Source organism: Peromyscus leucopus, chromosome 17 (genome assembly GCF_004664715.2).
Source record: "Peromyscus leucopus breed LL Stock chromosome 17, UCI_PerLeu_2.1, whole genome shotgun sequence".
Classification (NCBI taxonomy): Eukaryota; Metazoa; Chordata; class Mammalia; order Rodentia; family Cricetidae; genus Peromyscus; species Peromyscus leucopus.
In genome coordinates this window covers 47,300,534-47,323,142 of record NC_051077.1, presented here as the reverse complement: position 1 = coordinate 47,323,142, position 22,609 = coordinate 47,300,534, and the positions used below count along the sequence as shown (strand labels likewise).

At 45.3% G+C, this 22,609-nt stretch overlaps 1 protein-coding gene across 3 annotated transcripts in view; it reads left to right on the top strand.

The window, feature by feature from the left end:
* Klhl2 (kelch like family member 2) overlaps window positions 1–21,237 on the top strand; it is a 111,731-nt gene extending 90,494 nt beyond the window's left edge. Inside the window, exons 7-16 of one of the 3 annotated variants that reach the window (XM_028881027.2) lie at window positions 825–941; window positions 2,219–2,368; window positions 6,318–6,329; window positions 7,398–7,515; window positions 9,113–9,310; window positions 10,058–10,159; window positions 12,088–12,216; window positions 13,186–13,326; window positions 18,027–18,170; window positions 20,105–21,237. In XM_028881027.2, the coding sequence (XP_028736860.1) occupies window positions 825–941; window positions 2,219–2,368; window positions 6,318–6,329; window positions 7,398–7,515; window positions 9,113–9,310; window positions 10,058–10,159; window positions 12,088–12,216; window positions 13,186–13,326; window positions 18,027–18,170; window positions 20,105–20,133 (1,140 nt within the window). In that variant the 3' untranslated portion in view covers window positions 20,134–21,237. Of the gene's footprint in view, window positions 1–824; window positions 942–2,218; window positions 2,372–6,317; window positions 6,330–7,397; window positions 7,516–9,112; window positions 9,311–10,057; window positions 10,160–12,087; window positions 12,217–13,185; window positions 13,327–18,026; window positions 18,171–20,104 lie in introns of all 3 variants that reach the window. The other 2 variants (XM_037211762.1, XM_037211763.1) reach the window with 2 other exon arrangements.
* Window positions 21,238–22,609: the final 1,372 nt, after the last annotated feature.

Sequence of the window (22,609 nt, the reverse complement as noted above, 5' to 3'; positions counted from 1 at the left end):
ACAGACATACCGAGGAGTGATTCTAAAGCCAAGCTACATTAACGGTGAAGATGAATCAGTACATGTGGTGGTGGTTTGAATGAGAATGGACCCCATAGGTCCAGATATTTAAATACTTGGTCCCCTTTGGTGGAGATGTTTGGGGAATATTTAAAAGTGTGACCTTGTTGGAGGAAGTGAGTCACTGAGGGGGGGGGGCGCTTTGAGGTTTCCAAAGACATTCCCAGTTAGTCCTCTGCACCTCCTACTTATGGGTCAGGGTGTAAGCTCTCAGTACCTCTCCAGAGCCATGCCTACCTGCCTGCTGCTGTCATGCTATCTGCCGTGATGGTCATGAACTCTAACCCTCTGTACCACGAGCCCCAAATTAAATGTTTTCTTTTACAAGTTGCCTTGGTCATGGTGTTTTGTTGGGGGGGGGGGGGTTGTCTCTGTGCTTTACTATCCTGGGTGCTTTATTCTAAAGGAGCTTAAGTCTGTAATTGGAACTACAGAGAAGAACATTGTGCATTATCATATTCTCACAGCTACCGTTCAGGTTCAGTAAGATTTATGATGACCTTGGAGAAACGCTTAGAAAATACGAAGTGAAGAGTGCTTATTGAGTGTACGAAGAGCTTAATGAAGTACTGACTAAGCTGACATATGTCGGAAGAGAGAGAAGCTAATGGAATGAATGTCTTTGTGTGTTGCAAGTCAAGATTTCAGAGTTTTGATCCATAGATTCTCAGTGTTAGCTGCGCTGTATAGGAGATGTATTTCATCATATTATATCTACACGCTTTGGCATATAACTCATGTTTTCCTCTCTCCATATTTTTAAGGTATTTGAAGCGGTAATAGCCTGGGTAAACCATGATAAGGATGTAAGGCAGGAGTTCATGGCTCGGCTCATGGAACATGTCCGGCTCCCCTTGCTTCCACGGGAGTACTTGGTACAGGTGAGTGCGCGCACCAATCATAGGGATAGGGATGGATGGACGGCATCTGTAGGCCTGGCTGGCAGCATGTGGAGCTCTTCACACCGTGGAGAGGGCTTCAGACTACAGATCTCTGGAGTGTCGGAAAGAGGACAGTTAGGGTACCTGGCACCTTGGCAGCTCCCTCTGAGCCCATCCCTGTTCCTAGAAAGTGGGTTCCACCCTCTGTGATTCAGGAAAGTATGAGAAGTGTTCTGAGGCGTCATCCGTGCCCCTCTGAGTGCATGTAAATAAATATGCCCAAGTTCTACCCTGCACTAACATCTCCCTACCTCTTTCCTTTCATAGACTCCGCCCAGCAGGAGTGGGCTTTTGAGATTTGACCCACTTGTTATTTAATTCTGCCTCGTAATTTCACAGGGACACGTCTGTGGTTTCTTTATTTCTGAGCTGAAGAAAAGCAGGCTGAAATAAACAAGAACGGATGATTCTTAGTCATCCTTGAAGTATTTTTAATTTGCTCTCTGTTGGCTTATTAGCAGTCTTTCGGGAACATCTCGGCATTTGATTCTGTAGCTGAAACCATTTATAAAAAGACATTTTTGATTAACAAAATCAGGTTTCAGCATCCTAAGGTTTCGTTATTTAACATGGTCCGTGTGGTATCTAGATACTGTAGTAATTTTAAAAGGGGGAGAAAAGAAGGAGAAGAAGAAGAGGAGGAGGAGGAGGAGAAAACAGAAAGCCCCATACTGAGATCGAGACTTGCCAGGGCAATAAATAATAAATAAATAAAAATAAAAATTGACGTAGGTATAATGTGTTTAAGTATTTGGGTCTCTTTTCATTTGTCCTCCTGTGTTGGAAGAGAGTATCATGAACTAATAGCATTTCCCAGTCCAAATGAAAAACCCACTGTTTTTCCCCATAGCCCGGATCAACATCTTTGCATCTTATGTTCACTTTACGTTGGGGCATCATGGGTAGGGGCGGGGAGTGAATTCCAAGGGACAGTCCTGAATCCCCAGCCCCGCCTTTCCACCAAGATTCCTTGTCAACTCTTTAAAGACAGGAAATGGGTGGGTGTGACTCTGTCATCTTCAGAGTTCGTTTTCTCTGGTTGAGATTGAAGGCTGTCCCTTTCATGGCTGTTTTTCCTGTGGAGGCCACGTTCCCAAGCAGAAGTGGGTGTGGACAGGACAGGGGCTGCTTTCCTTTTCTTCCTTGTCTGTGTCTGGAGCCGTTTGCTCCTGCCCTAGCTGTTCCCCTCACAGGACTTGTCGGCTTTCTCCCCACAGAGGGTTGAAGAGGAGACATTGGTGAAGAACAGCAGTGCCTGCAAAGATTACCTCATCGAAGCCATGAAGTACCACTTGCTGCCCACAGAGCAGCGCATGCTGATGAAGAGCGTGCGGACCCGGCTGAGGACACCTATGAACCTTCCCAAAGTAGGACCTATTGTTCACAGTTGTGCTTGCCCCATCCAGAGGCCCACAGGGAGCTGTAAATGCTTCTGGTCATCTGAATTTCCGTGCCTTGTTGTTTCAGGTTTTTTTCTGCATGGGAAAATCTGCCTAAGATGCACCATAGGATTTATGATTTAGTCTCTGTTGACTCCATGCTAAGGATAGGGAATGTTCGATTCATTTAATCTTTTTAAAAGGCATTTTCCAGTTTTTTTTAAGATTTATTATTTTATTTGTGTGTGATATGTGTACACATGAAGGCCAGAAGGAGGCATCAGGTTCCTTGGATCTAGGAGTTAAAGGCATTTGTGAGCTACTCAATATGGGCGCTGGATTCTGAATTGTGTACCTTTAAAAGAGCAGTAAGTGCTGTAAACCACTGAGCCAGCTTTCCAGCCCAGTTTATTTAAACTTGTGTGTGTGTGTCTATGTGTAGACACACATGCATGCAGGCACCCACAGAGCCCAGAAAGGCATTAGATCCCCTGAAGAGTTACAAGGAGTTGTGAGTTACTCAACATAGATCCTAGGAGCTGGACACACATTCTCTGCAAGACCAGCAAGCACTCTAGACAGCAGAGCCATCTCTAGAGCCCCATCATTTAATCGTCATAAATTCCATGACATCACACTTCTGGAAGGGAAGACAGGTGGTTTTTGTCTCTTTTGCGTTCCTCTAATTAAAGTAGCAAGTGGCAAAAAGAGAGAAATTAGACTGAACAGCAAGATTTCTGTGTGAGCAAGGTAGTTTCTAACTGAAGTCCTGGTGTTTTCTTAGATTTACATGTTAGGATGAAATAGGATCAATAGCTTGGTCAGTTCCTGCTCCTATTCCTTGTTGTATACAGTTTACAGTTTAATGGGTCCCTATACTACTACTTCTGCTTCTGCTTCTGCTTCTTCTTCTGCTTCTTCTTCTTCTTCTTCTTCTTCTTCTTCTTCTTCTTCTTCTTCTTCTTCTCCTCCTTCTCCTTCTTCCTCTTCCTCTTCCTCTTCCTCTTCCTCTTCCTCTTCCTTCTCCTCCTCCTCCTTTTTTTTTTTTTTTTTTGAGACAGGGTTTCTCTGTGCAGTTTTGTTGCCTGTCTACAAAGAGAGAGCTCTGTAGACCAGGCTGGCCTCTGTCTCCTGAGTGCTGGGTTTAAAGGCATGCGCCACTGCCACCTGGCTCCTATACCTCTTCTTTAAAAAATATTTTTAGACTTCAATTTTTCTTTATATATATGAGGGTTTTGCATATCTATATCTATTTTTCTATCCACCTACCTACCTATCTCTCTCTCTCTCTCTCTCTCTCTATCTCTATATATATATATATGCATACCACATACATGTCTGGTGCTGGCAGAAACCAGGACTTTGTATCTCCTGAAACTAGAGTTAAAGATAGTTGTGACCTGCCGTGTGGATCCTGGGAACCCAGCCCAGGGTCCCTGGAAGAGCAGCAAGTGAAGTGCTCTTACACACCAGGCCCTCTCTCCAGCCCCAAGCTGCCATTTCATTCATGCTTGTTAGTCTTTCTGCATTGTGTGCGCATGTGCGCACACATGCAGGGGCACACGTGGATGTCAGAGGACAACTTGGGAGTCCGTTCTCTCCTGCCGCTGTGTGGGTCCCGGAGGTTGAACTCACATCCTCAGGCTTGGTGGCCGGCCCCGCCCCATGCTGAGCCACCTCATCACCGCCCCCCAATTTCAGTACTTCATAAATACTTCATATCTGTGAGGGGGAAAATAAAAGCCTTCTTAGCTCACACTCCATCCTCCCCTGGCGTCTTCAGCTGTACTGCAGAGAGGCCTTTAGAATAAAGATGAATTCTGTCTCATTTCCAGGCTAAACGTGTCACTTTCGCAGAGCTAAGGAGCCCTTGGTAAAATCCTGTCAAGTGTTTTATTTTTCTCTTTCTAAGGCTTAAGCCATTTCTTCAGTGAAGTTTTCTCCTGGGCCTCTTCAGTGTGGCCTCCCTTTCCCACTGTTAGATAGCTCCAGATTGTCCGTGTTTCAGCTGTTGTTTGTGGTGTGTGTATGGATTCATGGAGGTTCTCTGGCATTTCACTTACCCGGTTTTCCCTCCCTTGCCATGGGAAGGGCAGCCGACGGTTTGAGCAGCCTTGCGACTCGGAGTATGCATCTTCAGGATGCGCCGTCCCTTCTGAGGTGTTTGTTTATGCACAGGGCTTTTGGAAAAGGTGCCTGTGTGGGCAGTTCTTCTATGGTACCGTTTATCATTTTACAGTGGTTGTTATACTCAGGGTTTATTCTAAGTCATAGGTAGGCATGAAGCAGGATTAATGTTATATGCATGTGTATCTTGTAGTTATGATAGCTTTACTGTGATCCCGAAGGGTCAAACAAATACAGAGGAAATTACTCTAAATTCCGATGCAGTCCCACTGTAAATGTGTTTCCTTGTGTTCCTTTCTGACTAGCACTCACTAATTACACATAATGACTTCTTAGTCGCACACATTAGTTTTGCATCCTAGGTAAACTATACGAGGAGTGTGTGAAGCCTCTCTGTAGTTGGATGTCATAATGAGAAACTGTATGCTTTTCAGATCTATTTTTAATTTTCATGTATGTGTCTGTGTGTATGAATATGCATGTGCATGCCGGTATGTGTGAAATCCGGAAGAGGGCACTGGATTCGATTCTCTGGAGATGGAGTCCCAGGCAGTTGTGAGCCACTGGGTGTGGGAACGGAACTCCAGTCCTCTACTGGAGCAGTACATGCTCACAGTCACTGAGCCATCTCTCCAACCCCACTGTGTGTGTTTTGCTACTGCATACTTCGTTATCTCTGCACGTGCGCCCCCCCCCCAGCTTTTTTGGTGAAGAAACATGGATGTGTTTCTGGGTGAAGGAAGTCTAAGTGACCTGCATTCAGGATAAAGGGAATTTCCTTGTCTCCCCACCTCTCACCCTCCTCCAGTGTCTCCTTTAACTTTTCCCTCCAGTATCCGCTGTACCCGTCCTGTTGATCCTCGTGTGCCGGCCGTGACACACGTGTGTGTGGCCCTCAGGTCGGGCTAAGTGTCTTTTACGGATAGGTGCCGACCTGTGACACACACAGCCCCTTCGCTGATCCCAGCGCTCAGGTTTCCCAGTGTCTTCCCCGCTGCCCCTGCCCTCTGCCCTCTCCTGCCTCCTTCCTCCTGTTTCCTTTCCTCTGATGCTTGGAGGACAAAGCTCTACCCGACTTGGTCTCTGTTGGAGAAGTCAAAAACGAAGATGTTCCCGCTGTTCTCTGTAGTGACATGCTTTCTCTGCTGGTCTCCTTTCGATGTGGACATAACAAATCTCAGTTTGAGAGTTATGAAATCTGTCAATCAGTATGCTGATTGAGGATTTTAAAATATTCTGGGGGCTGGAGAGATGGCTCTGTGGTTAAGAGTGCGTACTGCACTTTGCAGAGGACCTGAGTTTCATTCCCAGTACCCTTATCCTCTGGCCTCTGCAAGCATAGCCCCGAACTCATACACACATATTTAAAATTAGGAACAAAATCTTGAAGGTAACTCTATTTTGTTCTGAGGTTTGATGTTTGACTCGGTCTTCGTTGAAGACATCATTGAGGACCCTTTCCGTCCTGTGTCTTTGTCCGATGGAGCTTTGAGATTTGAGCACAGGGTTGATCTTGATGGGCCATGCAAGACTAGTTTTACAGTCTTGCTCCTGCTGTTTTATTGTTTTGTTTGTTTGGCCTTTTGGTAGTAGGGTGTAATGATTTTCTCTAATTCTTACTTATTTGAATTCAGAACTAGAAGAATAAACTGAAATCATGGCACCGTTGGTCTGTGCTAAGCGTTAGCACCCTAAGGGTTTTCTGCTTTACTTTGTAACTAACACAGGCTACTTTTTTTTTTTTTTTTTTGAAACTTGGGATTTACTGTGACTCTGGAATCATGCTTTCTGTGTGCACATCTTTCTGTAGTTTTCAGTACAGGTAGGTGATCCTGTGGTCACGGTCACAAACCTCCCATTTTCGTGAGCTTCTCCACATTGGTTTGTTGTTGTTGTTGTTATTTGTTTGTTTTCAGTATTCATTTCTCTTATCATGGTCTCTTCTCTCCGCTTCCCCAGAGCCCTGCCCAGACTTTATAAAGTTTTCCATATTCACTGTGACATTGCTCTGACGTGATAGTTTTTATTCCCCGTTGCCAGAAAGTGCCCTTGTGTGTGGCAAACGACAGAAGTCCTGTCCATCTCCCAAAGCCTTTGCTCCAGCTCCCCAGGAAACTTCCACTCTCCTTTACCTGATCCCCGGTTGCAGTTGATGCCCTGTGGGTTCTGATTGCTACAATTGCAAGTTGGCTTTGAATTCCACCCCGGGGTGTGAGTTCCTCGGTGCGGTCTCTAAGCTCATGGCAGGCAGTGACCGTGTCGTGTGTAATCCCCGGCGTAGTTCCGGGCAGATAGAGATGTGTTTAGTCAGCTGTCCTATTGACCGGAGGAAACTCGGAAGGCTGCTCGTTACATTCTGAGGATGGTTTATTTATGGAGTGTCAAGAGAGGCCTCTTTCTATGTTCTCATCCACTCGGGGTACTCTTTTTTTCTAACAATTTCTCCATCTGCGAATACTTCACTGTCCTCGTACTCATGGCCAAGTAACACACTTCACCTCCATCTTCTTCTCGACTGTAAACGTCTTCACCTCTGATGACTGCAGCACCAGGGTCTGCTTTCCAACCAGCCCATGACAGCCGGCAGCCTTGCCAATGTTGGCCGCCGCCTACTGTTTTTGCTTGAGGGGCTAGAGGCCTCTTTAAGTTTCCGGAAGCCTGTTTTGAAACTGAATGTGCTCGATGATAGAATTGCCATTCTGGCGCGTGCCCCTTGCCGAGGCCGTGGACATGTGGGTGTGGTCGGTCACCATTTTCCTCCAGCTCCCTGTGTCCTCTTCGTCCCAATGCTCCTCCCGTCCCTGTCGCTGTAGGCTGTCGTCGTCGTCGTCGTCGGTCTCTCCAGTAGGTGACGTCATTGGTTCAAGCACTTACATTTCTTCCCTTTTAGTTGATGGTGGTGGTCGGGGGCCAGGCGCCGAAGGCCATCAGAAGTGTGGAATGCTACGACTTCAAAGAGGAGCGATGGCACCAGGTGGCAGAGCTGCCTTCCAGGAGGTGCAGAGCAGGTGAGCGTGGGCTGGGATGACCAGCTCTCCGTTTCCGGGTCTTATTTCAGCCACTAGAAAAGAAAAAGTCTATTAGAAATGCACAAGGTATTCTGGGCCTCTCATCTCGGCCGTCCAGAGGAGGAGGCAGGACGATGAGGGGTGCAAGGTCATCCTTTACTGCATAGTGAGTTCAAGGCCAGCCTGCACCACATGAGACCTGTTTAAATTAAAGAAGAAGAAGCTTGTGTAAAAGTCTGACTGAACCCTTTCTGTGGAAAGGATAGCAACTCTTTTTAGTTTTTTTTTTGGAGACAGGGTCTATGTGTCTAGGTAGCCCAGGCTGGCCTTGACCTTCCTGTTCCTTCTGCCTCAGCCTCCCAAGCACTGGGATTGGGGGTGTCTTCCCTTGTGCCTGGCTGTACTGTCTCCTTCATCCGATTTTCTGGGACAGACTGGCGGAGCTGGCAGTGTGCGGGCCCATTTGCTAGTTACCTTAATGAAATACCGAGAGAGGAAACTCTTTAACCCTGGCCCTGTAGTTCTAGGAAACGTCCAACCAAGCTGCACGCAGCAGTCGCTTCCATTCTAGCATGTGTTTCACAGATGTGTCGGAGCAGATGTCATTTGGCCCAAACTACTCAAAAGCAGCAGTTACCAATCTTGAGAATCCCCACTGGGGCTGAAATATGGACCCATGGCTCTCATCCCCCTTTATGGAATGGGTTCTACAGTGTCTTTCCAGGCTGGTTGCTTCTTCCCAGCAGCATGTCCTGTGGGATGTTATGTGCCAGCATGCTCGGAGTTACTTCGTTCTGGAAGAGTGAAGGGCTAGGGTTGTAATCCAGTCATAGAGTTCCTGTTCCTGCCTAGCACGTCTGGGGGCCAGGATATTCTCTCTCTCCCTCTCCCTCTCCCTCTCCCTGTCCCTCTCCCTGTCCCTCTCCCTGTCCCTCTCCCTCTCTCCCTCTCCCTCTCCCTGTCCCTCTCTCTCTCTCTCCCTCTCCCTCTCTCTCTCTCCCTCTCTCCCTCTCTCTCTCCCTCTCCCTCTCTCTCTCTCCCTCTCCCTCTCTCCCTCTCTCCCTCCCTCCCTTCCTCCCTTCCTCCCTCTCTCCCTCTCTCTCTCCCTCTCTCCCTCCCTCCCTTCCTCCCTTCCTCCCTCTCCTTTCTTTCTCCTCTCTCTCTCTCTCTCTCTCTCTCTCTCTCTCTCTCTCTCTCTCTCTCTCTCTCTGTGTGTGCCTGTCAGTCTGTCTGTCTGTCTCTCTCTCTATTGGCTACTCTTTAACTTTGTTTGCTTATGGGGCACAAAGCCAGGCCAGCACTTTACCACCGGTCCACACACATTCCTAGCCCACTAGTTCTCAACGGCCATGAAAACGCTCTCATCCTGGCTTACAACAAACCGCAGCAGTGACTGTCTAGTGCATACCTCATGGTGCAGTTTGGTTTTAGGTTTCTTGGAAACGAAGAGAATTTTTCAAGACCGGTTCAGTATTATTTAAAAACTGTCAAAAGAGTTTTGTGCTCTGACAAACACCGTGGGCTCTGTGTGCTTTCAAAGCAGGGTGACTACTGTTGGATGGCGTATTCCTCCTGAATCGGTGTCTTCCTTCCACAGGCATGGTCTACATGGCTGGGCTTGTCTTCGCTGTCGGTGGTTTCAACGGTTCGCTCAGGGTTCGCACGGTCGATTCCTATGACCCCGTGAAAGACCAGTGGACCAGTGTTGCAAACATGCGGGACCGGAGAAGCACGCTGGGAGCAGCCGTGCTGAATGGATTGCTGTATGCAGTGGGGGGCTTTGACGGCAGCACAGGTAATTTCTTTTCTCCTGCGCGGCTGTTAGAATTAACATGGTAACCCCATTGATGGACCGGATGACGGTAAAATTAGCGTACAGCTGAGTGTTTTTAGTAGGCATTATATTTAGAGCCATTTAAAAATGACACCAAGAATTTCTTTAAAGGCCAGTATGGTGAAATTTGGGGGCAAGGTGATTGTATGTTTGAGGGTAACCTTGGCTACAGCATGAGAACTTGTCTCAAAACCATAAATTAACATTTTTTTCTTTAAGAGATAAGGCTAGAGAGATGGCTATGTGGTTAAGTGTGCTTGCTGCCCTTTTAGAGGACCAGAGTTTGGTTCCCAGCACTCAGGCATAGCACCTCACAACCAGCTGTGTAACTCCAGCTCTAGGATACCCGACGTCCTCTTCTGGCGTGAATGGGAACTGCAGTCATGTGCACAAACCCATGCACACACACACACAAACACATAAATATTTTAAAAAGATGTAACAGTGCAGATTATATAATTTTTTTTCTTATGCATTAATATCCATCATTCTTCTATGCTTAAAAAGCTTATAAACGGCAACAGCTTGAGTAGAAGCTTCCAATGAAGAAGCCACTCCTACCATGTAATTAGCATGCTCTCCCGTTTTCTTCTTTTAATTTTAGCCCAGGATAAAATACCTGGTGTTGTTTCCCCTCATGCTTTGTGCATAAAAGAGCAAGTGTGTCTTTTTGGAAGAGGAGATGAAGGGTATTGTGCTTTCTCGTAGGTTTATCGTCTGTGGAAGCGTACAACATAAAATCCAATGAGTGGTTTCATGTGGCGCCGATGAACACAAGGAGGAGCAGTGTGGGTGTGGGCGTAGTTGGAGGTAGGTCTGCCGGGTCCCCCAGGTGGGCGTCTGCAGCTACTCTGGGCTGCTGGGTTCCAGAGAGTATTTCTTCTAGAGATTGAGCACACTTTCATAAACGGATGGAGGAAAAGCAATGGTTATATATTTTAATTGCTCTTTTTTAAAATTAGCCTGTTTATGTAAATTAAACTATATAAGCAAGTCTTTCTGCCCGCTTCTTCCCCATCTCTCTTTCTTCTCCCTCCCTCCCTCCGTCTTTGTGACTACGTAAACCTGTCAACTAATTTTTCTTACCTCACTGGCACTTGAACCCAGATCCTGGACATGTGCTTTATTCCCGAAGCGGCACCCAGCCCTTTGATCTGTTCTTGTTGGGGGAACAGTTCAGGTCGTTGTACATCCAAAAGTTCATATCCAGACAGGGCCATTGAACCTTCAAGGGGCAGTTGCTAGAGTTAGTTCATCGTTATCCTACAGTGTCCCAGATGAAGGGAAGCCTTATGTGTTATTTCTTCAGTGTGATTTTTATTGTATAGCTCTGGCTGCCCTAGAACTCACTGTGTAGACCAGGCTGGACTCAAACTCCTAGAACAACCTTCCCCTTCCTCCAGACTGCTGGGATGAAAGTGTGCGCCGGCAACCCCAGCCTTCTGTATACTTTTCAAAGCAGTTTTCAGGGGGCTGGAGAGATGTCTTAGCAGTTACGATCTTCTGCTCTTCCAGAGGACCCGAGTTAGGTTCCCAGCACCCACATTAGGCCGCTCACAACTGCCTGTGACTCCAGCTCCAGGGCCATCCAGTGCCTCTGACATCTGCGGGCACCTGCATTTGTGTGTGTGTGTGTGTGTGTCTGTGTAATTAATAATAATAAAAATAAATCTATTTTAAAAAATGTTTTTCTTAAAATGTAATTGAAATGTCATAAAAATTTCCCATTTGACTCCGATGTATCTATCACCACAGTTAATTTAAGAACATTTTTAAAAGCCCTACTTCCCTTAGCTGTCCTGACTTCCTGTCACTGTGTACATTTCTCTCTTCTAGACATTTATGAAATGAAATCATAGAGCATGTTTGCGACTGGCTTTTCTCATTTAGCATGTTGTTTTTAATGTCGCTCGTGGTGTACATTAATACTTCCTCCATGACGTAGTGTTAGTACCTCATAGCATTGTCTTGCCAGGCATTTCGTTGCATTCTTTATAGCATTCTGGTACGGCTTTTCCTTTCTTTCTTTTTCTTTTTTTTTTTTTTTTTTTTTTTTTTTTTTTTTTTTTTTTTTTTTTTACTCTGCCTTTCCTAGTCATTGTAGCCAGCTGCTCGCTCACAGGTCCGCCTGGCTCTGCCTCCGATGCTATTAGCGTGCCCCACTCCCTTTCTTTCTTTTTCTAATGTACATGGGTCTTTTGCCTGCATGTATGTCTGTGCACTGTGTCCGTGGAGGCCAGAGGAGGGTGTCACACCCCCTGGAGCTGAAGTTGGAGATGGTTGTGAGCCGCCGTGTGGGGGCTAGGGCTCGAACACGGGTCCTTTAGAAGAGCGGCCAGTGCTCTTGACTGTTGAGCCATCTGTCTAGGCCCGCTGCTCCTCACTCTTGATTTAACTCCCTAGCCCCAGCTGACTAGGATGACTGGTATTTCTGTTTTCCAGGACGTTGTCCATGAATGAGCTAGTGTTACCTAAAGTCATGAGTAAACCTGTCTGTGCTGTCCATCAGATCACGGATGGAAATGCAAAACATGGAAGAAAGAGTGCATCCCCTATTCCATGCTCTCTTTCTCATGTGGTTTGGCCATCCCACCTGTTAACCATTTGGCAAGACTATAGTATATTCTAAAAACTAGGCATACTTTAAGGGGAAGCTCTGTTACCGCAGAGCATGATATGTTGATATTTTACGATGGGGAGATTATTCATCGGGGCTCCTCTGCGGTCCCGCTGTCTAGGTTTGCTCTATGCCGTGGGGGGTTACGATGGAGCTTCCCGCCAGTGTCTCAGCACCGTGGAATGCTACAACGCCACTGCGAACGAGTGGACCTACACGGCGGAAATGAGCACCAGGCGGAGTGGGGCGGGTAAGTAAGAAGCCCCGGTCAGCATCCGAGGGGAAATACAGACGGGCGGGCGTCTGCGAGTGGGGTTTGAAAATGCGGGTGGCTTTTCCTGTCTCTCCCAAGTGCTTTGAAGTGGCCGTGATAAATAGCACGTCCACGCATTTTTTACAGAGTAAAAGGCTCCGAGTGCTGAAAAGCTCCTCTGCATTAGTTACATAATGTCATTTTGTCATTCCTTTGAGGGTTTTGGTTTTTTTTCGAGTGCTTCTTTGGAAGTTGTTCAGTAAGCAGGTCTTTTCATGGCCGTTTCTCTCACAGCGTGAGCTTTCGCAGACTGGACGCTTTGGAGGGTTGTTTGTGAGAGGATTTTATTAAAGGGCTTTGCGTCCGTTCCTCCTGTTGACTTTCTTCTCTTATTAGAGTAGCCGTTCTTCCCAAGGTTCTTCCTGTAGCTAGAGTTTTCCTGCCTTGCCCACAGTCAGGACAAATCTTTGTCACCCGCCAGTCCCACAGCCGCTCAGACTCAACCAAGTAAACACAGAGACTTATATTGCTTACAAACTGTATGCGTGCAGCTTCTTGCTACTGTTCTTATAGCTTAAATTAATCCATTTCCATAATCTATACCTTGCACGTGCTGGTGCTTACCGCGTCTCACATGCTGCTGTCATGCGCCTGCAGTGTCTCTCTCCTCAGCCTTCTGCTTCCAGAATTCTCCTCTCTCCTTGTCCTACCTACTTCCTGCCTAGCCACTGGCCAATCAGTGTTTTATTTATTGACCAATCAGAGCAATTTGACATACAGACCGTCCCACAGCACCTTCCCAGTCCATTCCCTCCTGCTTCTGCAGTGATGGGCCTTCCCGATAGTGTCCTTCCAGTGAGTTAGGACTTCAGAGTTTCATCTCAAGCCATCTGTATCTGCCACACTGTCCTGCAAGGTTCTTGCCTGCTCTGCTCTACTGTAATTTTGCTTGGTTGTGTTTTGTAGGTGTTGGCGTCCTAAACAACTTATTATATGCTGTAGGAGGTCACGATGGTCCTTTAGTACGAAAAAGTGTGGAAGTATATGACCCCACCACCAACGCCTGGAGGCAGGTTGCAGATATGAACATGTGCAGAAGAAATGCAGGTATCTGTGGAACCCAAGGTTATGCCGTCCATGCTGCATTTTTAGAGAGGTTTTCCTAGTTTCCCCTGCATGTTTTCCATTGTTCATTTGATAATTTCATTCTCTGATAGTCTTTGGGGGCTTTCAGTGCAAACGCTTATTTAGGAAGTCCTTAAAAGTGAACACCCGGGCTGGAGCACAGCTCAGTGCAGTGAACACCTGGGCTGGAGCACAGCTCAGTGCAGTGAACACCTGGGCTGGAGCACAGCTCAGTGCAGTGAACAGCTGGGCTGGAGCACAGCTCAGTGCAGTGAACACCTGGGTTAGACCGCAGCTCAGTGCAGTGAACACCTGGGCTGGAGCACAGCTCAGTGCAGTGGGACATCACTTGCCTCACATGTATAAGACCCAGGGTTTGATCCCTAGCACCACCAAATTCATTTTTTTTTTTTAACAATTTAAGAATCCAGATATGGTGGCTCATGTCTGTAATCCTAGCATTTGGGGTGCTGAAGCAGGAGGATTGCTGTGGGTTTGAGGATATGTAGAAGGTTCTAGGACAGCTTGGGATGGCTACAGAATAGGACCCTGTCTCAAAACAGACAAACACATATAAGGTGTATTTGGTAGAATGCTTGCCTAGTGTTTGTGAGACCCAGGGTACCATCACTAGGGCCACATAAGTCAGGCCTTGTGGTCAGTGCTTTTAACCTAAGCTGTCCAGTGATGAAGGTGGTAGCAGGAGGCTCGGAAGTCCAAGGTCATTGTGTGTGTGTGTGTGTGTGTGTGTGTGTGTACATGCACCTGCAAGCACACCTTGCATGGTGTCTAGAATATAGCATGTTGTTTCTGTACTTTGGAGACCTTATATTCTATAGCAGTTTTTGGTGATGTTTGTAGACTGATGAGATTGCTGGTGGACCTCTCTTAATTTGATACTTGAATTCACTCATTTTCAATGTAAACATTTTTGAGTGTCTGTCACATACCACATGCTCAGTTCCTAGTGGATTTGCCCAGTTACCCAGGTAGAAGCTTTTTGAACCATATGTGATGGAGCACACCTGTAACACCAGCACTGGGAGGTAAAGGTGAGAGGATCCTGGGTTCCAGCCAGTCTGGACTACGTAACAAGACTTTTATAAACAAATCAAATTGTTATCTGTATCTGGGGGGAAAGTCTGAAGAGCTTGCCTTGATGTAATGTGGTTCGGGATTCATAAAGAAACCTGTAGCCACAACAAAAACAATTTTAAGAACACCGAGGTCTTCGAGGTCAGAGTACTGCAGTCACTTTTTTCCCACAGACGTTTTGAGAAAAGAGTTTAGCTGCAAGTGCGTTTCACATTGTGTGAACATCAGACTTACATAATCCAAGATGTTATAGCCCAGTTACACCATGTGGCTGCTTGATGTAATTAAAACAACAACCACCACCACCACCCACAGTAGACATAAATTGTATGGGGCCGCTGCCTGGGCGACTCTACGTTGTTTACGGTACATGTTTCTTGGATGCGTAGAAGGATATTCTTCAAAATAACTATAAAATACATAAAAGAGTAGCATGGCTATTCACCACGAAGGAAGCATCATGTGTTTGAAACCCTGTGTGCAGTGTTTTTACACAGAGGGCAGTGCTGTAGGTGTGTTTACACCAGCATTACCAGACACGCGCTGCCGCGTCGGGCCAGCTGCCCCAGGCTACAGCATCACTGGATGGTAGGAATTCCCCATCTCTGTTATACCCTCATGGGATCAGCACTCTCTAGCCAGCCCGTGGCTGAGCTGAAGTTATATGGCATATGACTGTACTTAAGTGATTCCTGAGAGGGAAATGCCAGTCCTCTGCCCTCCCCATAGTCCAAATTCCTGGTGATTCCCAAGGTTTACCCTGTACGGTTGAATTCCGTTGCTAGATGCTCTCCCTAAAAAAAAAAAAAAAAATACTTTTATTTGTTTGTTTGTTTTCTTTGTGGCCAGAGGGGAACACAAAGTACAGGACAGGAAGGACTGTCCATAGCAGAGCAGAATTTATAATTAACTACTCGGCCGTGCACTTTACCCGGTCGGTTGCATTTGGTAAGATATGACAAGCGTTTCAGCAAGAGATAATCTGGAGGCATTGCAGCACCCCGTGCTTGATCCAGGGTGTGAGGATTCGGCATTAGAAATGTTGGGTAACCTTCAGTCTGTGTATCTCAGCATCTGATAAGCTCTGTCCAGACTCTTTCCTTAATCTAGGATAAAGGCCTTCTCCAGGCGCCTCTGGGGAAGAGAGGGCTCATCTGGCAAGGAAGGGGAAGGGCATGTGCTAATTACACATGGGGAAAGAGGAGGGTACCACAGGAGTTTGAGTTAGCAACCAGTTTACAAGCCTTATCTCAGAAGTTTTCATAAGCGTGGTAAACTATATATATAAAACAATCTAGGCATGGTAGCACACCCCTGTAATCCCAGCACTGGGGAGATGAAGGGGAAAAAAAAAATCTTGCCTCCCGGGCTGCTCTGCGTGACAGACCCAAACTGCCAAGTGCTTGAGCGAAGTCTGTCTTTTTGGCAAGGTGGTTTGGTTCCCAGCTTCCTCAAGGACTGGTGTGACTCGGTGCATTAGTGAACTCACGACGTTAGAAGGGATGGCCGTCCTGCTCGAGTGGGTGCAGAAACTGACTTCCTCCTCAGTGGGGTGCTCTTTCACCAGGAGTCCCTGTAGATCTGTGGAGGGGCTCGGGAAGCATAGCCCTGAGCTCACTGGGCCATCCAGGCCTCTTGGATGTCCTCACCATCAATTGTTGTCTGTCCACGAGTTAGCATGGACTCGTGTACACACGCAGATCTCGAGGAACTTGTTTGTGGCTTCTGCTTCTAAGTATTTTGAATTGTTTGAAAGCAGTGTGAGTTTGACGCTTGGGAAAAGACTAGAATAGTAAAACAATTGAGTCTGAGCAAAGAGAGAGAAAGAAGGCTCACTCCATGCTAGTGTAGTTTTGAATATGCATTTTTTAAATAGTTATTTTGGAAATTTCAGAAGTTGTCTGTTCGAGGCTAGGTCTCACTACAGACCAGGTTAGCCCCAACCTTGCTCTTCTCCTGGACCCAAGTGCTGGGAGCTCATGTATGTGTATGATATCATGCCCAGCTTAGGTTCTTTACTTAAAAATAATTCGGTTGACTTAACAAAAATTTCATTTTATGTGTGGGGTGTTTTGCCTGTACACCACTGGTATGTCTGGTACCTGTGGAGGCCAGAAGAGGGCATAGGATTCCCTGGAACTGGAGTTACAGACAGCTGTTATCACAGCTGCCATGCAGGTGCTGGGAATTGAACCCAGGTCCTCTGGGAGAGCAGCCAGTGCTCTCAACGGCCGAGCCATCTCTCCAGCCCTGAACAAAATGAAGGTGAAATACAGTGTTTACCTCTGAAGTTGTCTTTTTAAAAAAATCTATAGTAAATAATTCTATGAATATTCAAACATATAGATGCTTTTTTCCTCATTTTAAATAACTCCCGGTGACAAAGGATTAGATAAACATGGTTTTACACATGTGGCAATGTATGCAACCATTAAGATTATGCAGATCAACATTGCCTTGGGGAAATGTTCAAGGTAGGGTGTTTGTCAGACTAAGTAGATTATGTAAGCCAGGCTCACACGGCAGCCCCAGCACTCACAATGGGGTTACCATGACTCTGAGTCCAGTCTGAGCTACAGAGTGAATTTGAGGCCATTCTGGGCTACAGAGTGAGACCTTATCTCAGAAAGAGAAGAAAAAGTAATTTAGGTGTGATGGTGCAGGCCTGTAATCCTACCACTTATGAGGTAGAGACAGAATCAGGAGTTAAAATCACATGTCTACATAATGAGTTCAAGGCAAATTGAGACCCTGCTGTCTCCAGAAGAATAAAGTAAAATTTGTATTACCTGTTTGGGGTTAAGAAAAGTGTGTGTGCGGTCTGTAGTAGAGATCAACATTTTAAAAGTTGTTCTAGAAGCTTTTGAACTTTCACACAGCCAAATAAAAGTTACTCTAGCAACCAAATAAATACTACTGCCTTCCCCAACTCCTCTTTTAAAGACAGGGGTTCAGTTTGCCGCCCGGATTGCCTCCAGAGTGCTAGGATTACAGCATAAGCCACCGTTCTCTTTTTCTCTGGCAGTGCCCGAGATTAAACCCAGCAGCCCATACATACTCGGAAAGTGCTCTGCTACAGAACTACAACCCCAGATCCATTTAGAGAAAACAAAATAGCTTAGCTCTCCGATGTAAAACTTGAATTGCAAATCATTTGCCTTCTAGACAACTGCTCTACCACTGAGCTATATAGCCCTGGCACTCATGTCAACCGCCCGTGAATAATATTTTCTTAGAGTTTCCTAAAAAGCTGACATTGAGAACCTTTTACCGCGCCCCCCTTCTCCCTCCCTCCCTCCCTCCTTCCTCTTAATGAGGATTGAAATACCTTCCAACCTACCAATGAAGCTGTTGTGGTGATTAAGTGAATTAGTCATATCTAAAGCAGCTACTGCAGTAATGGAGCACACGATAATGGTGCACAGTAGGAGCTTTGCTCATGCACAGAGTAGGCCTCCATGTCATCATCCCCTCCTCCGCCCCCTTTTATTGAGCATCACTTGGATTACCTGAGAAAACCTGTGGGGGTTGTTCGTGCTCGCCTGAATGTTGACAGTAACTGTTTCCTGTCTGCCTAACTTTTCAAGGTGTGTGCGCAGTCAACGGTCTGTTATACGTTGTCGGAGGAGACGACGGCTCCTGTAACTTGGCTTCGGTAGAGTATTATAATCCCACCACAGATAAATGGACAGTGGTGTCCTCTTGTATGAGCACGGGGAGAAGCTATGCAGGTATGGTTACTTCGTTCTTTATCTCCTGGCGTACAGGTGACATCCTTGTGATGTCGCCCATTTTCTTGTAAGAAAATCTTCTATATTGTATGTTTAAACAGTGTACCTTCAATGTGCGTATTGACAGTGAGGCACAATCATTCTCATAATGTAATACTTCAAATACCTAATCTACAGCTCAAAATATTTAATAAATATTAATGATTAAAAGCAGTGTATGGTGAAGAGCAGTTCACTCTGCAGCAAGGCGTTAATTCCTTAACCAAGAAGGGTGACAAGGGGCTAGCCAGAGTGTTCATCAGGCAAAGGCTCTCGCCGAGCCTGGGGACCTGAGTTCAATCCCTGGGACCTCCATGAAGGAAGGAGCCGGGTGACCCCCACAAGTTGTCTTCTCATGTGCTGTGACACATTCAAGTCATTAATGAGAAGCAAGTGTGACCATCTCAGTGCCTTGCCCGGGAGGCATGGTAGAATGCCTTACTTCAATATACCAGTGGTTGAATAATGTAATTTCTGGCCCATTATCTTAAGGAGAAAAATTATAATAATCTTTAATATAATGATGTCTTTACAACTACATATTATATATTTACTAATTTTGATCATGTTGTAAGTATCAAAATGTAACATAGTTACTATAATACTTGAAGGGGGAATTCATTTTTACTAATTAATCATCACTGCTGTTTATCCGTCTTCCAAAAATGACACCTCACAGGAAACTATATAGCAGGATCCCAGAATAAAATGATGCAGTATTAGGGGAAAAAATTTCCAACAACTTCATTGAGTCATGACATAGAACAGCTATTGTGTATTTTAGGGTACATCTCTGTTGGCACTCATACATACCCACAAGACCATCACCACAATCAAGATGATGGACATATCCACCCTCCAGCAGGTTTTCTGACCCTTTAAGTATTAGGTACAATTTGTTATTTTCTGACTAAAGCAAATTCTCCCCAATAATAACTTCAAAGGGAAAAAAAGTTCTAGGCCAAGAAGTCTGATACAGAATTTATTCAGATGTAGGCAGGCCTTTCATGCCATATATGTTAAAATGGTCCTGGAAGGGGCTGGAGAAATGACTCAGGGTTAAGAGTGCTTACTGCTTTTACAAAGACCTCCAGCTCCAGGACAGCACAGAACCACACTCCAGCACCCACATATAAACATGATTAGGTGATGACAATAAGTCATTGTTGTTGTTGTTGTTGTTTTCGAGACAGGGTTTCTCTGTGTAGCTTTGGTGCCTAAATAAGTCATTTTTTTAATTAAAAAAAAAAAAAAAAGAATAAACTTTATTTTAAAAAGAAGAAGAAAATGATGAACACTGGAGAGAGAGTGCAGCTGTTGAGAGCACTTGTTGCTTTTGCATGGGACCTAGGTTCAGTTCCAAGCACCCCTGTGGTGTGTTCACAACCATCCCTCACCCAGTACGGGGAGATCCATGCTCTTCTCTGACCTCTGAGTTCACTAGGCATGCATGTGGTGCACATACATACATGCAGACCAAACGCTCATGCACATAAAGTAAATCTAATTGTTTTAATTCCTGCTTTATTTTATATGTGTGTGGTTGTATTGCCTGCATGCATGCGTGCACACTGCATGCCTGCCTGGTGTCCACATTGGCCAGGAGAGGGCGCCAGATCCCCTGGAACTGGAGTTACAGATTGCTTTGATTCCCCCACCGGGGTGCTGGGAATTGAACCCAGGTCCTGCGGAAGAGCAGTCAGTGCTCTTCGCCACTGAGCCATCTCTCCAGCCTGAGCAAATCTTAATTTTTAAAACGTGGTGCTTGTCACCTGGAGGAAAGGCACTCACTCAGAAGCTGTCACCTGTGGCTTTCGAAGCACAGAATTCTGGATTTTCTCAAAGGCACAGAACATTGCCTGTGACATGTTTTGTTTCTTCATTCCTTCGTGCAGGGGTCACAGTTATTGATAAACCATTATGAGCCCAGAGGATGTTTTCAGCGTACCTATACACGAGAAACTGCCGTCGACAAGTATTTCTGAGGTGACTGAGAGCCTAGGGCTTCTCCACTTTACGTCTTCTGCACTTTACGTCTCAGCAGAGGACGAGACCATCTGCCTTTAGAGGCCTCGGATAACGAAGATTATTTTTGGTAGAAGCACCGTGTAGGCTTTCTCTGCACTGAGCAGCCGCTGACTGACTTAACAAGAGACCTCGGCCACAGCCCCTGCCCTGTGGTCTTTAGGCAGCAGTCGCTTTCATATAAACCCGTTCTTATCAGCCGCGAATGACTACGGGATTATTTTGTGAAAGAGAATAAAGTTAACGTGTGTTCTTGTAAAATTAAGTTTTATCTTTATTCTTCCTCCTGAAAAAAATCTCTACTGGGAACAGAGACTCTTTGGACAGATTAAAATCTATGTAAGTATGCAACACAGTTGAGAGATGAAACTGTCTGCTTTTATAAATATCTTTGATTACATGAATATAATAAATTGTGTGCATATAAATGTGTGTCTATATGCTTTCCTTTAAATATGTTTGAAAAGATGTTTGAAACTTGATTATCTATTTATAATTGGCACAGTACTTTGAATTCTGCCAGTACTACATTGTAAAACAGAGTTGTATTTTTTGATATTTAACAATGCTTAACACTTAAAAACGCCACTTCTGAGGAATGAACATGGTGTAACACACTTTAAGATGTGTGATGCCAAACTTTTTTAAATAAAATATAAATTATGCTTATTTATTATTTTCTTTAGTTTAATCTTGGTCATGTTTTGGTGTGTGTTTTTAATTTTTTTTTTTTAAAGTAACACCTTTGGCATGAACATACCTGCAGGTTTTTGATGAATATAATGAATGTATGGAATTCAACTGAATTTGCATGGTCTTAAGAATTCTTTCTGTGTGTATAAATTTAGCTGCTATTAATGGAAGAGAAAGCTTTCTGTGAGTAACCATGTGTATTGAGCAGATAGTTTTTCTGAGATCTTCGATTAATCTCTTTAAAGATGACCAACATGTGTCTTTCTTGAATTATCTTTGAATAAAAGTTTGTATATTATTTGTTTCACAATGTCCTTGATTTTTTTCCTGTGTGACTTGTTCGCCTATTCTTTTTGCAAAACTTGGGTTCTCCAACTATATAGATGTATATAGTTTTTTCATGTTTTTAACAAATCTGTATTTTTAGTTTTTTGTTACAGTAACTTGTACTTTAATCTATTAAAGCAATAACTGGTGCCACTGGGAGTTGTTCTTGGAGCAAAAAATGACCTCAGCCATCCAGGTAAAGGATTGGTTAACCTTAAACTTTTTATATTTCCTTGCTTTTTATTATCAACAGCACACAGATTTAAAAAAAAAAAAAAGCAGGTAGCCTTGATGGAAGGGGCAACCCAGTTGAGAAGCAGCTAAGAACCTATGCTTTGATGATAAATACAAAGAATTGGAGGATGGGAATGGGGTGAAGTGCTGGACACAGCAGAATGGGTGGAATTGAAAGGAAGTAATAAGATCCTGTGGCTGTGGGTCAGGAGAGGAATCTCCAGGGTTAACTCACACTGTTGGCAAGTTATAATCACCAGGAAAGAACATACAACATTTTACAAATTGTTCAAATGTAAACAGAACCACATTACACAGTTGAAGTCTCCATTATAAAGGAAGATAGAATTTAATCAGAAAGGGGCTGCGCTCGCTTGATGAAACACGAATTTCCACATTAGCACAGCCTCCCAGCATAGCCATTGTTAGCAACCACGTCAGGGGTCGAATGAAACTGGAACTCAGCCATTGCCACAGCAGCGTCAAGAGAAGCGTGCAGACCTTCTCTTGCCCAGTCAGTTCCTATAGCAATAAGGGAGAGGTGGTTCTCTCTCTTTTCACAACACAGAATATCTCTGTGACTACCTGTGTGTGGAGTGCTGTCGGATATCAGCAGTTCTCCAAAGGCTCTTTCCTGGGTAGCCAGTGCTTCAGTTCTACCCTCTCAGGAGACATTGTCACGTCCCACGAGGACTCAGTCCCACCAGCCTCCCCAACCCCACTGCAGATGCCAATCACTGGTACTTCTTCCCAACTGACTAAAGGCAGACAGCAGTGACACCCCCTCCTCGTGTGGCATCTGTTTGCTAGGCTAGCTCACAAGGTGGGAAGACATGTTCTGGTTTGCATGATTCTATGTATTCTTGAGGTAGGGTCTCAAATGTGGCCCCACTGCCCTGGAACTTGCTATGTAGACCAAGGTGGCCTTAACCACCACCACCCCCCCCCCCCCCACCTCCCGCCTTTGCCTCCTGAGTGCTGGGATTAAAGGTGTGCACACCACCACCACCACCACCACCACCACCACCACCACCACCACCACCACCACACAAGGCTTATATTCTGGTTTCATTTTAGAGATGTGCTGAGGTAAGGGGTGGAGCTTCCGTGTCCTCAGAGCC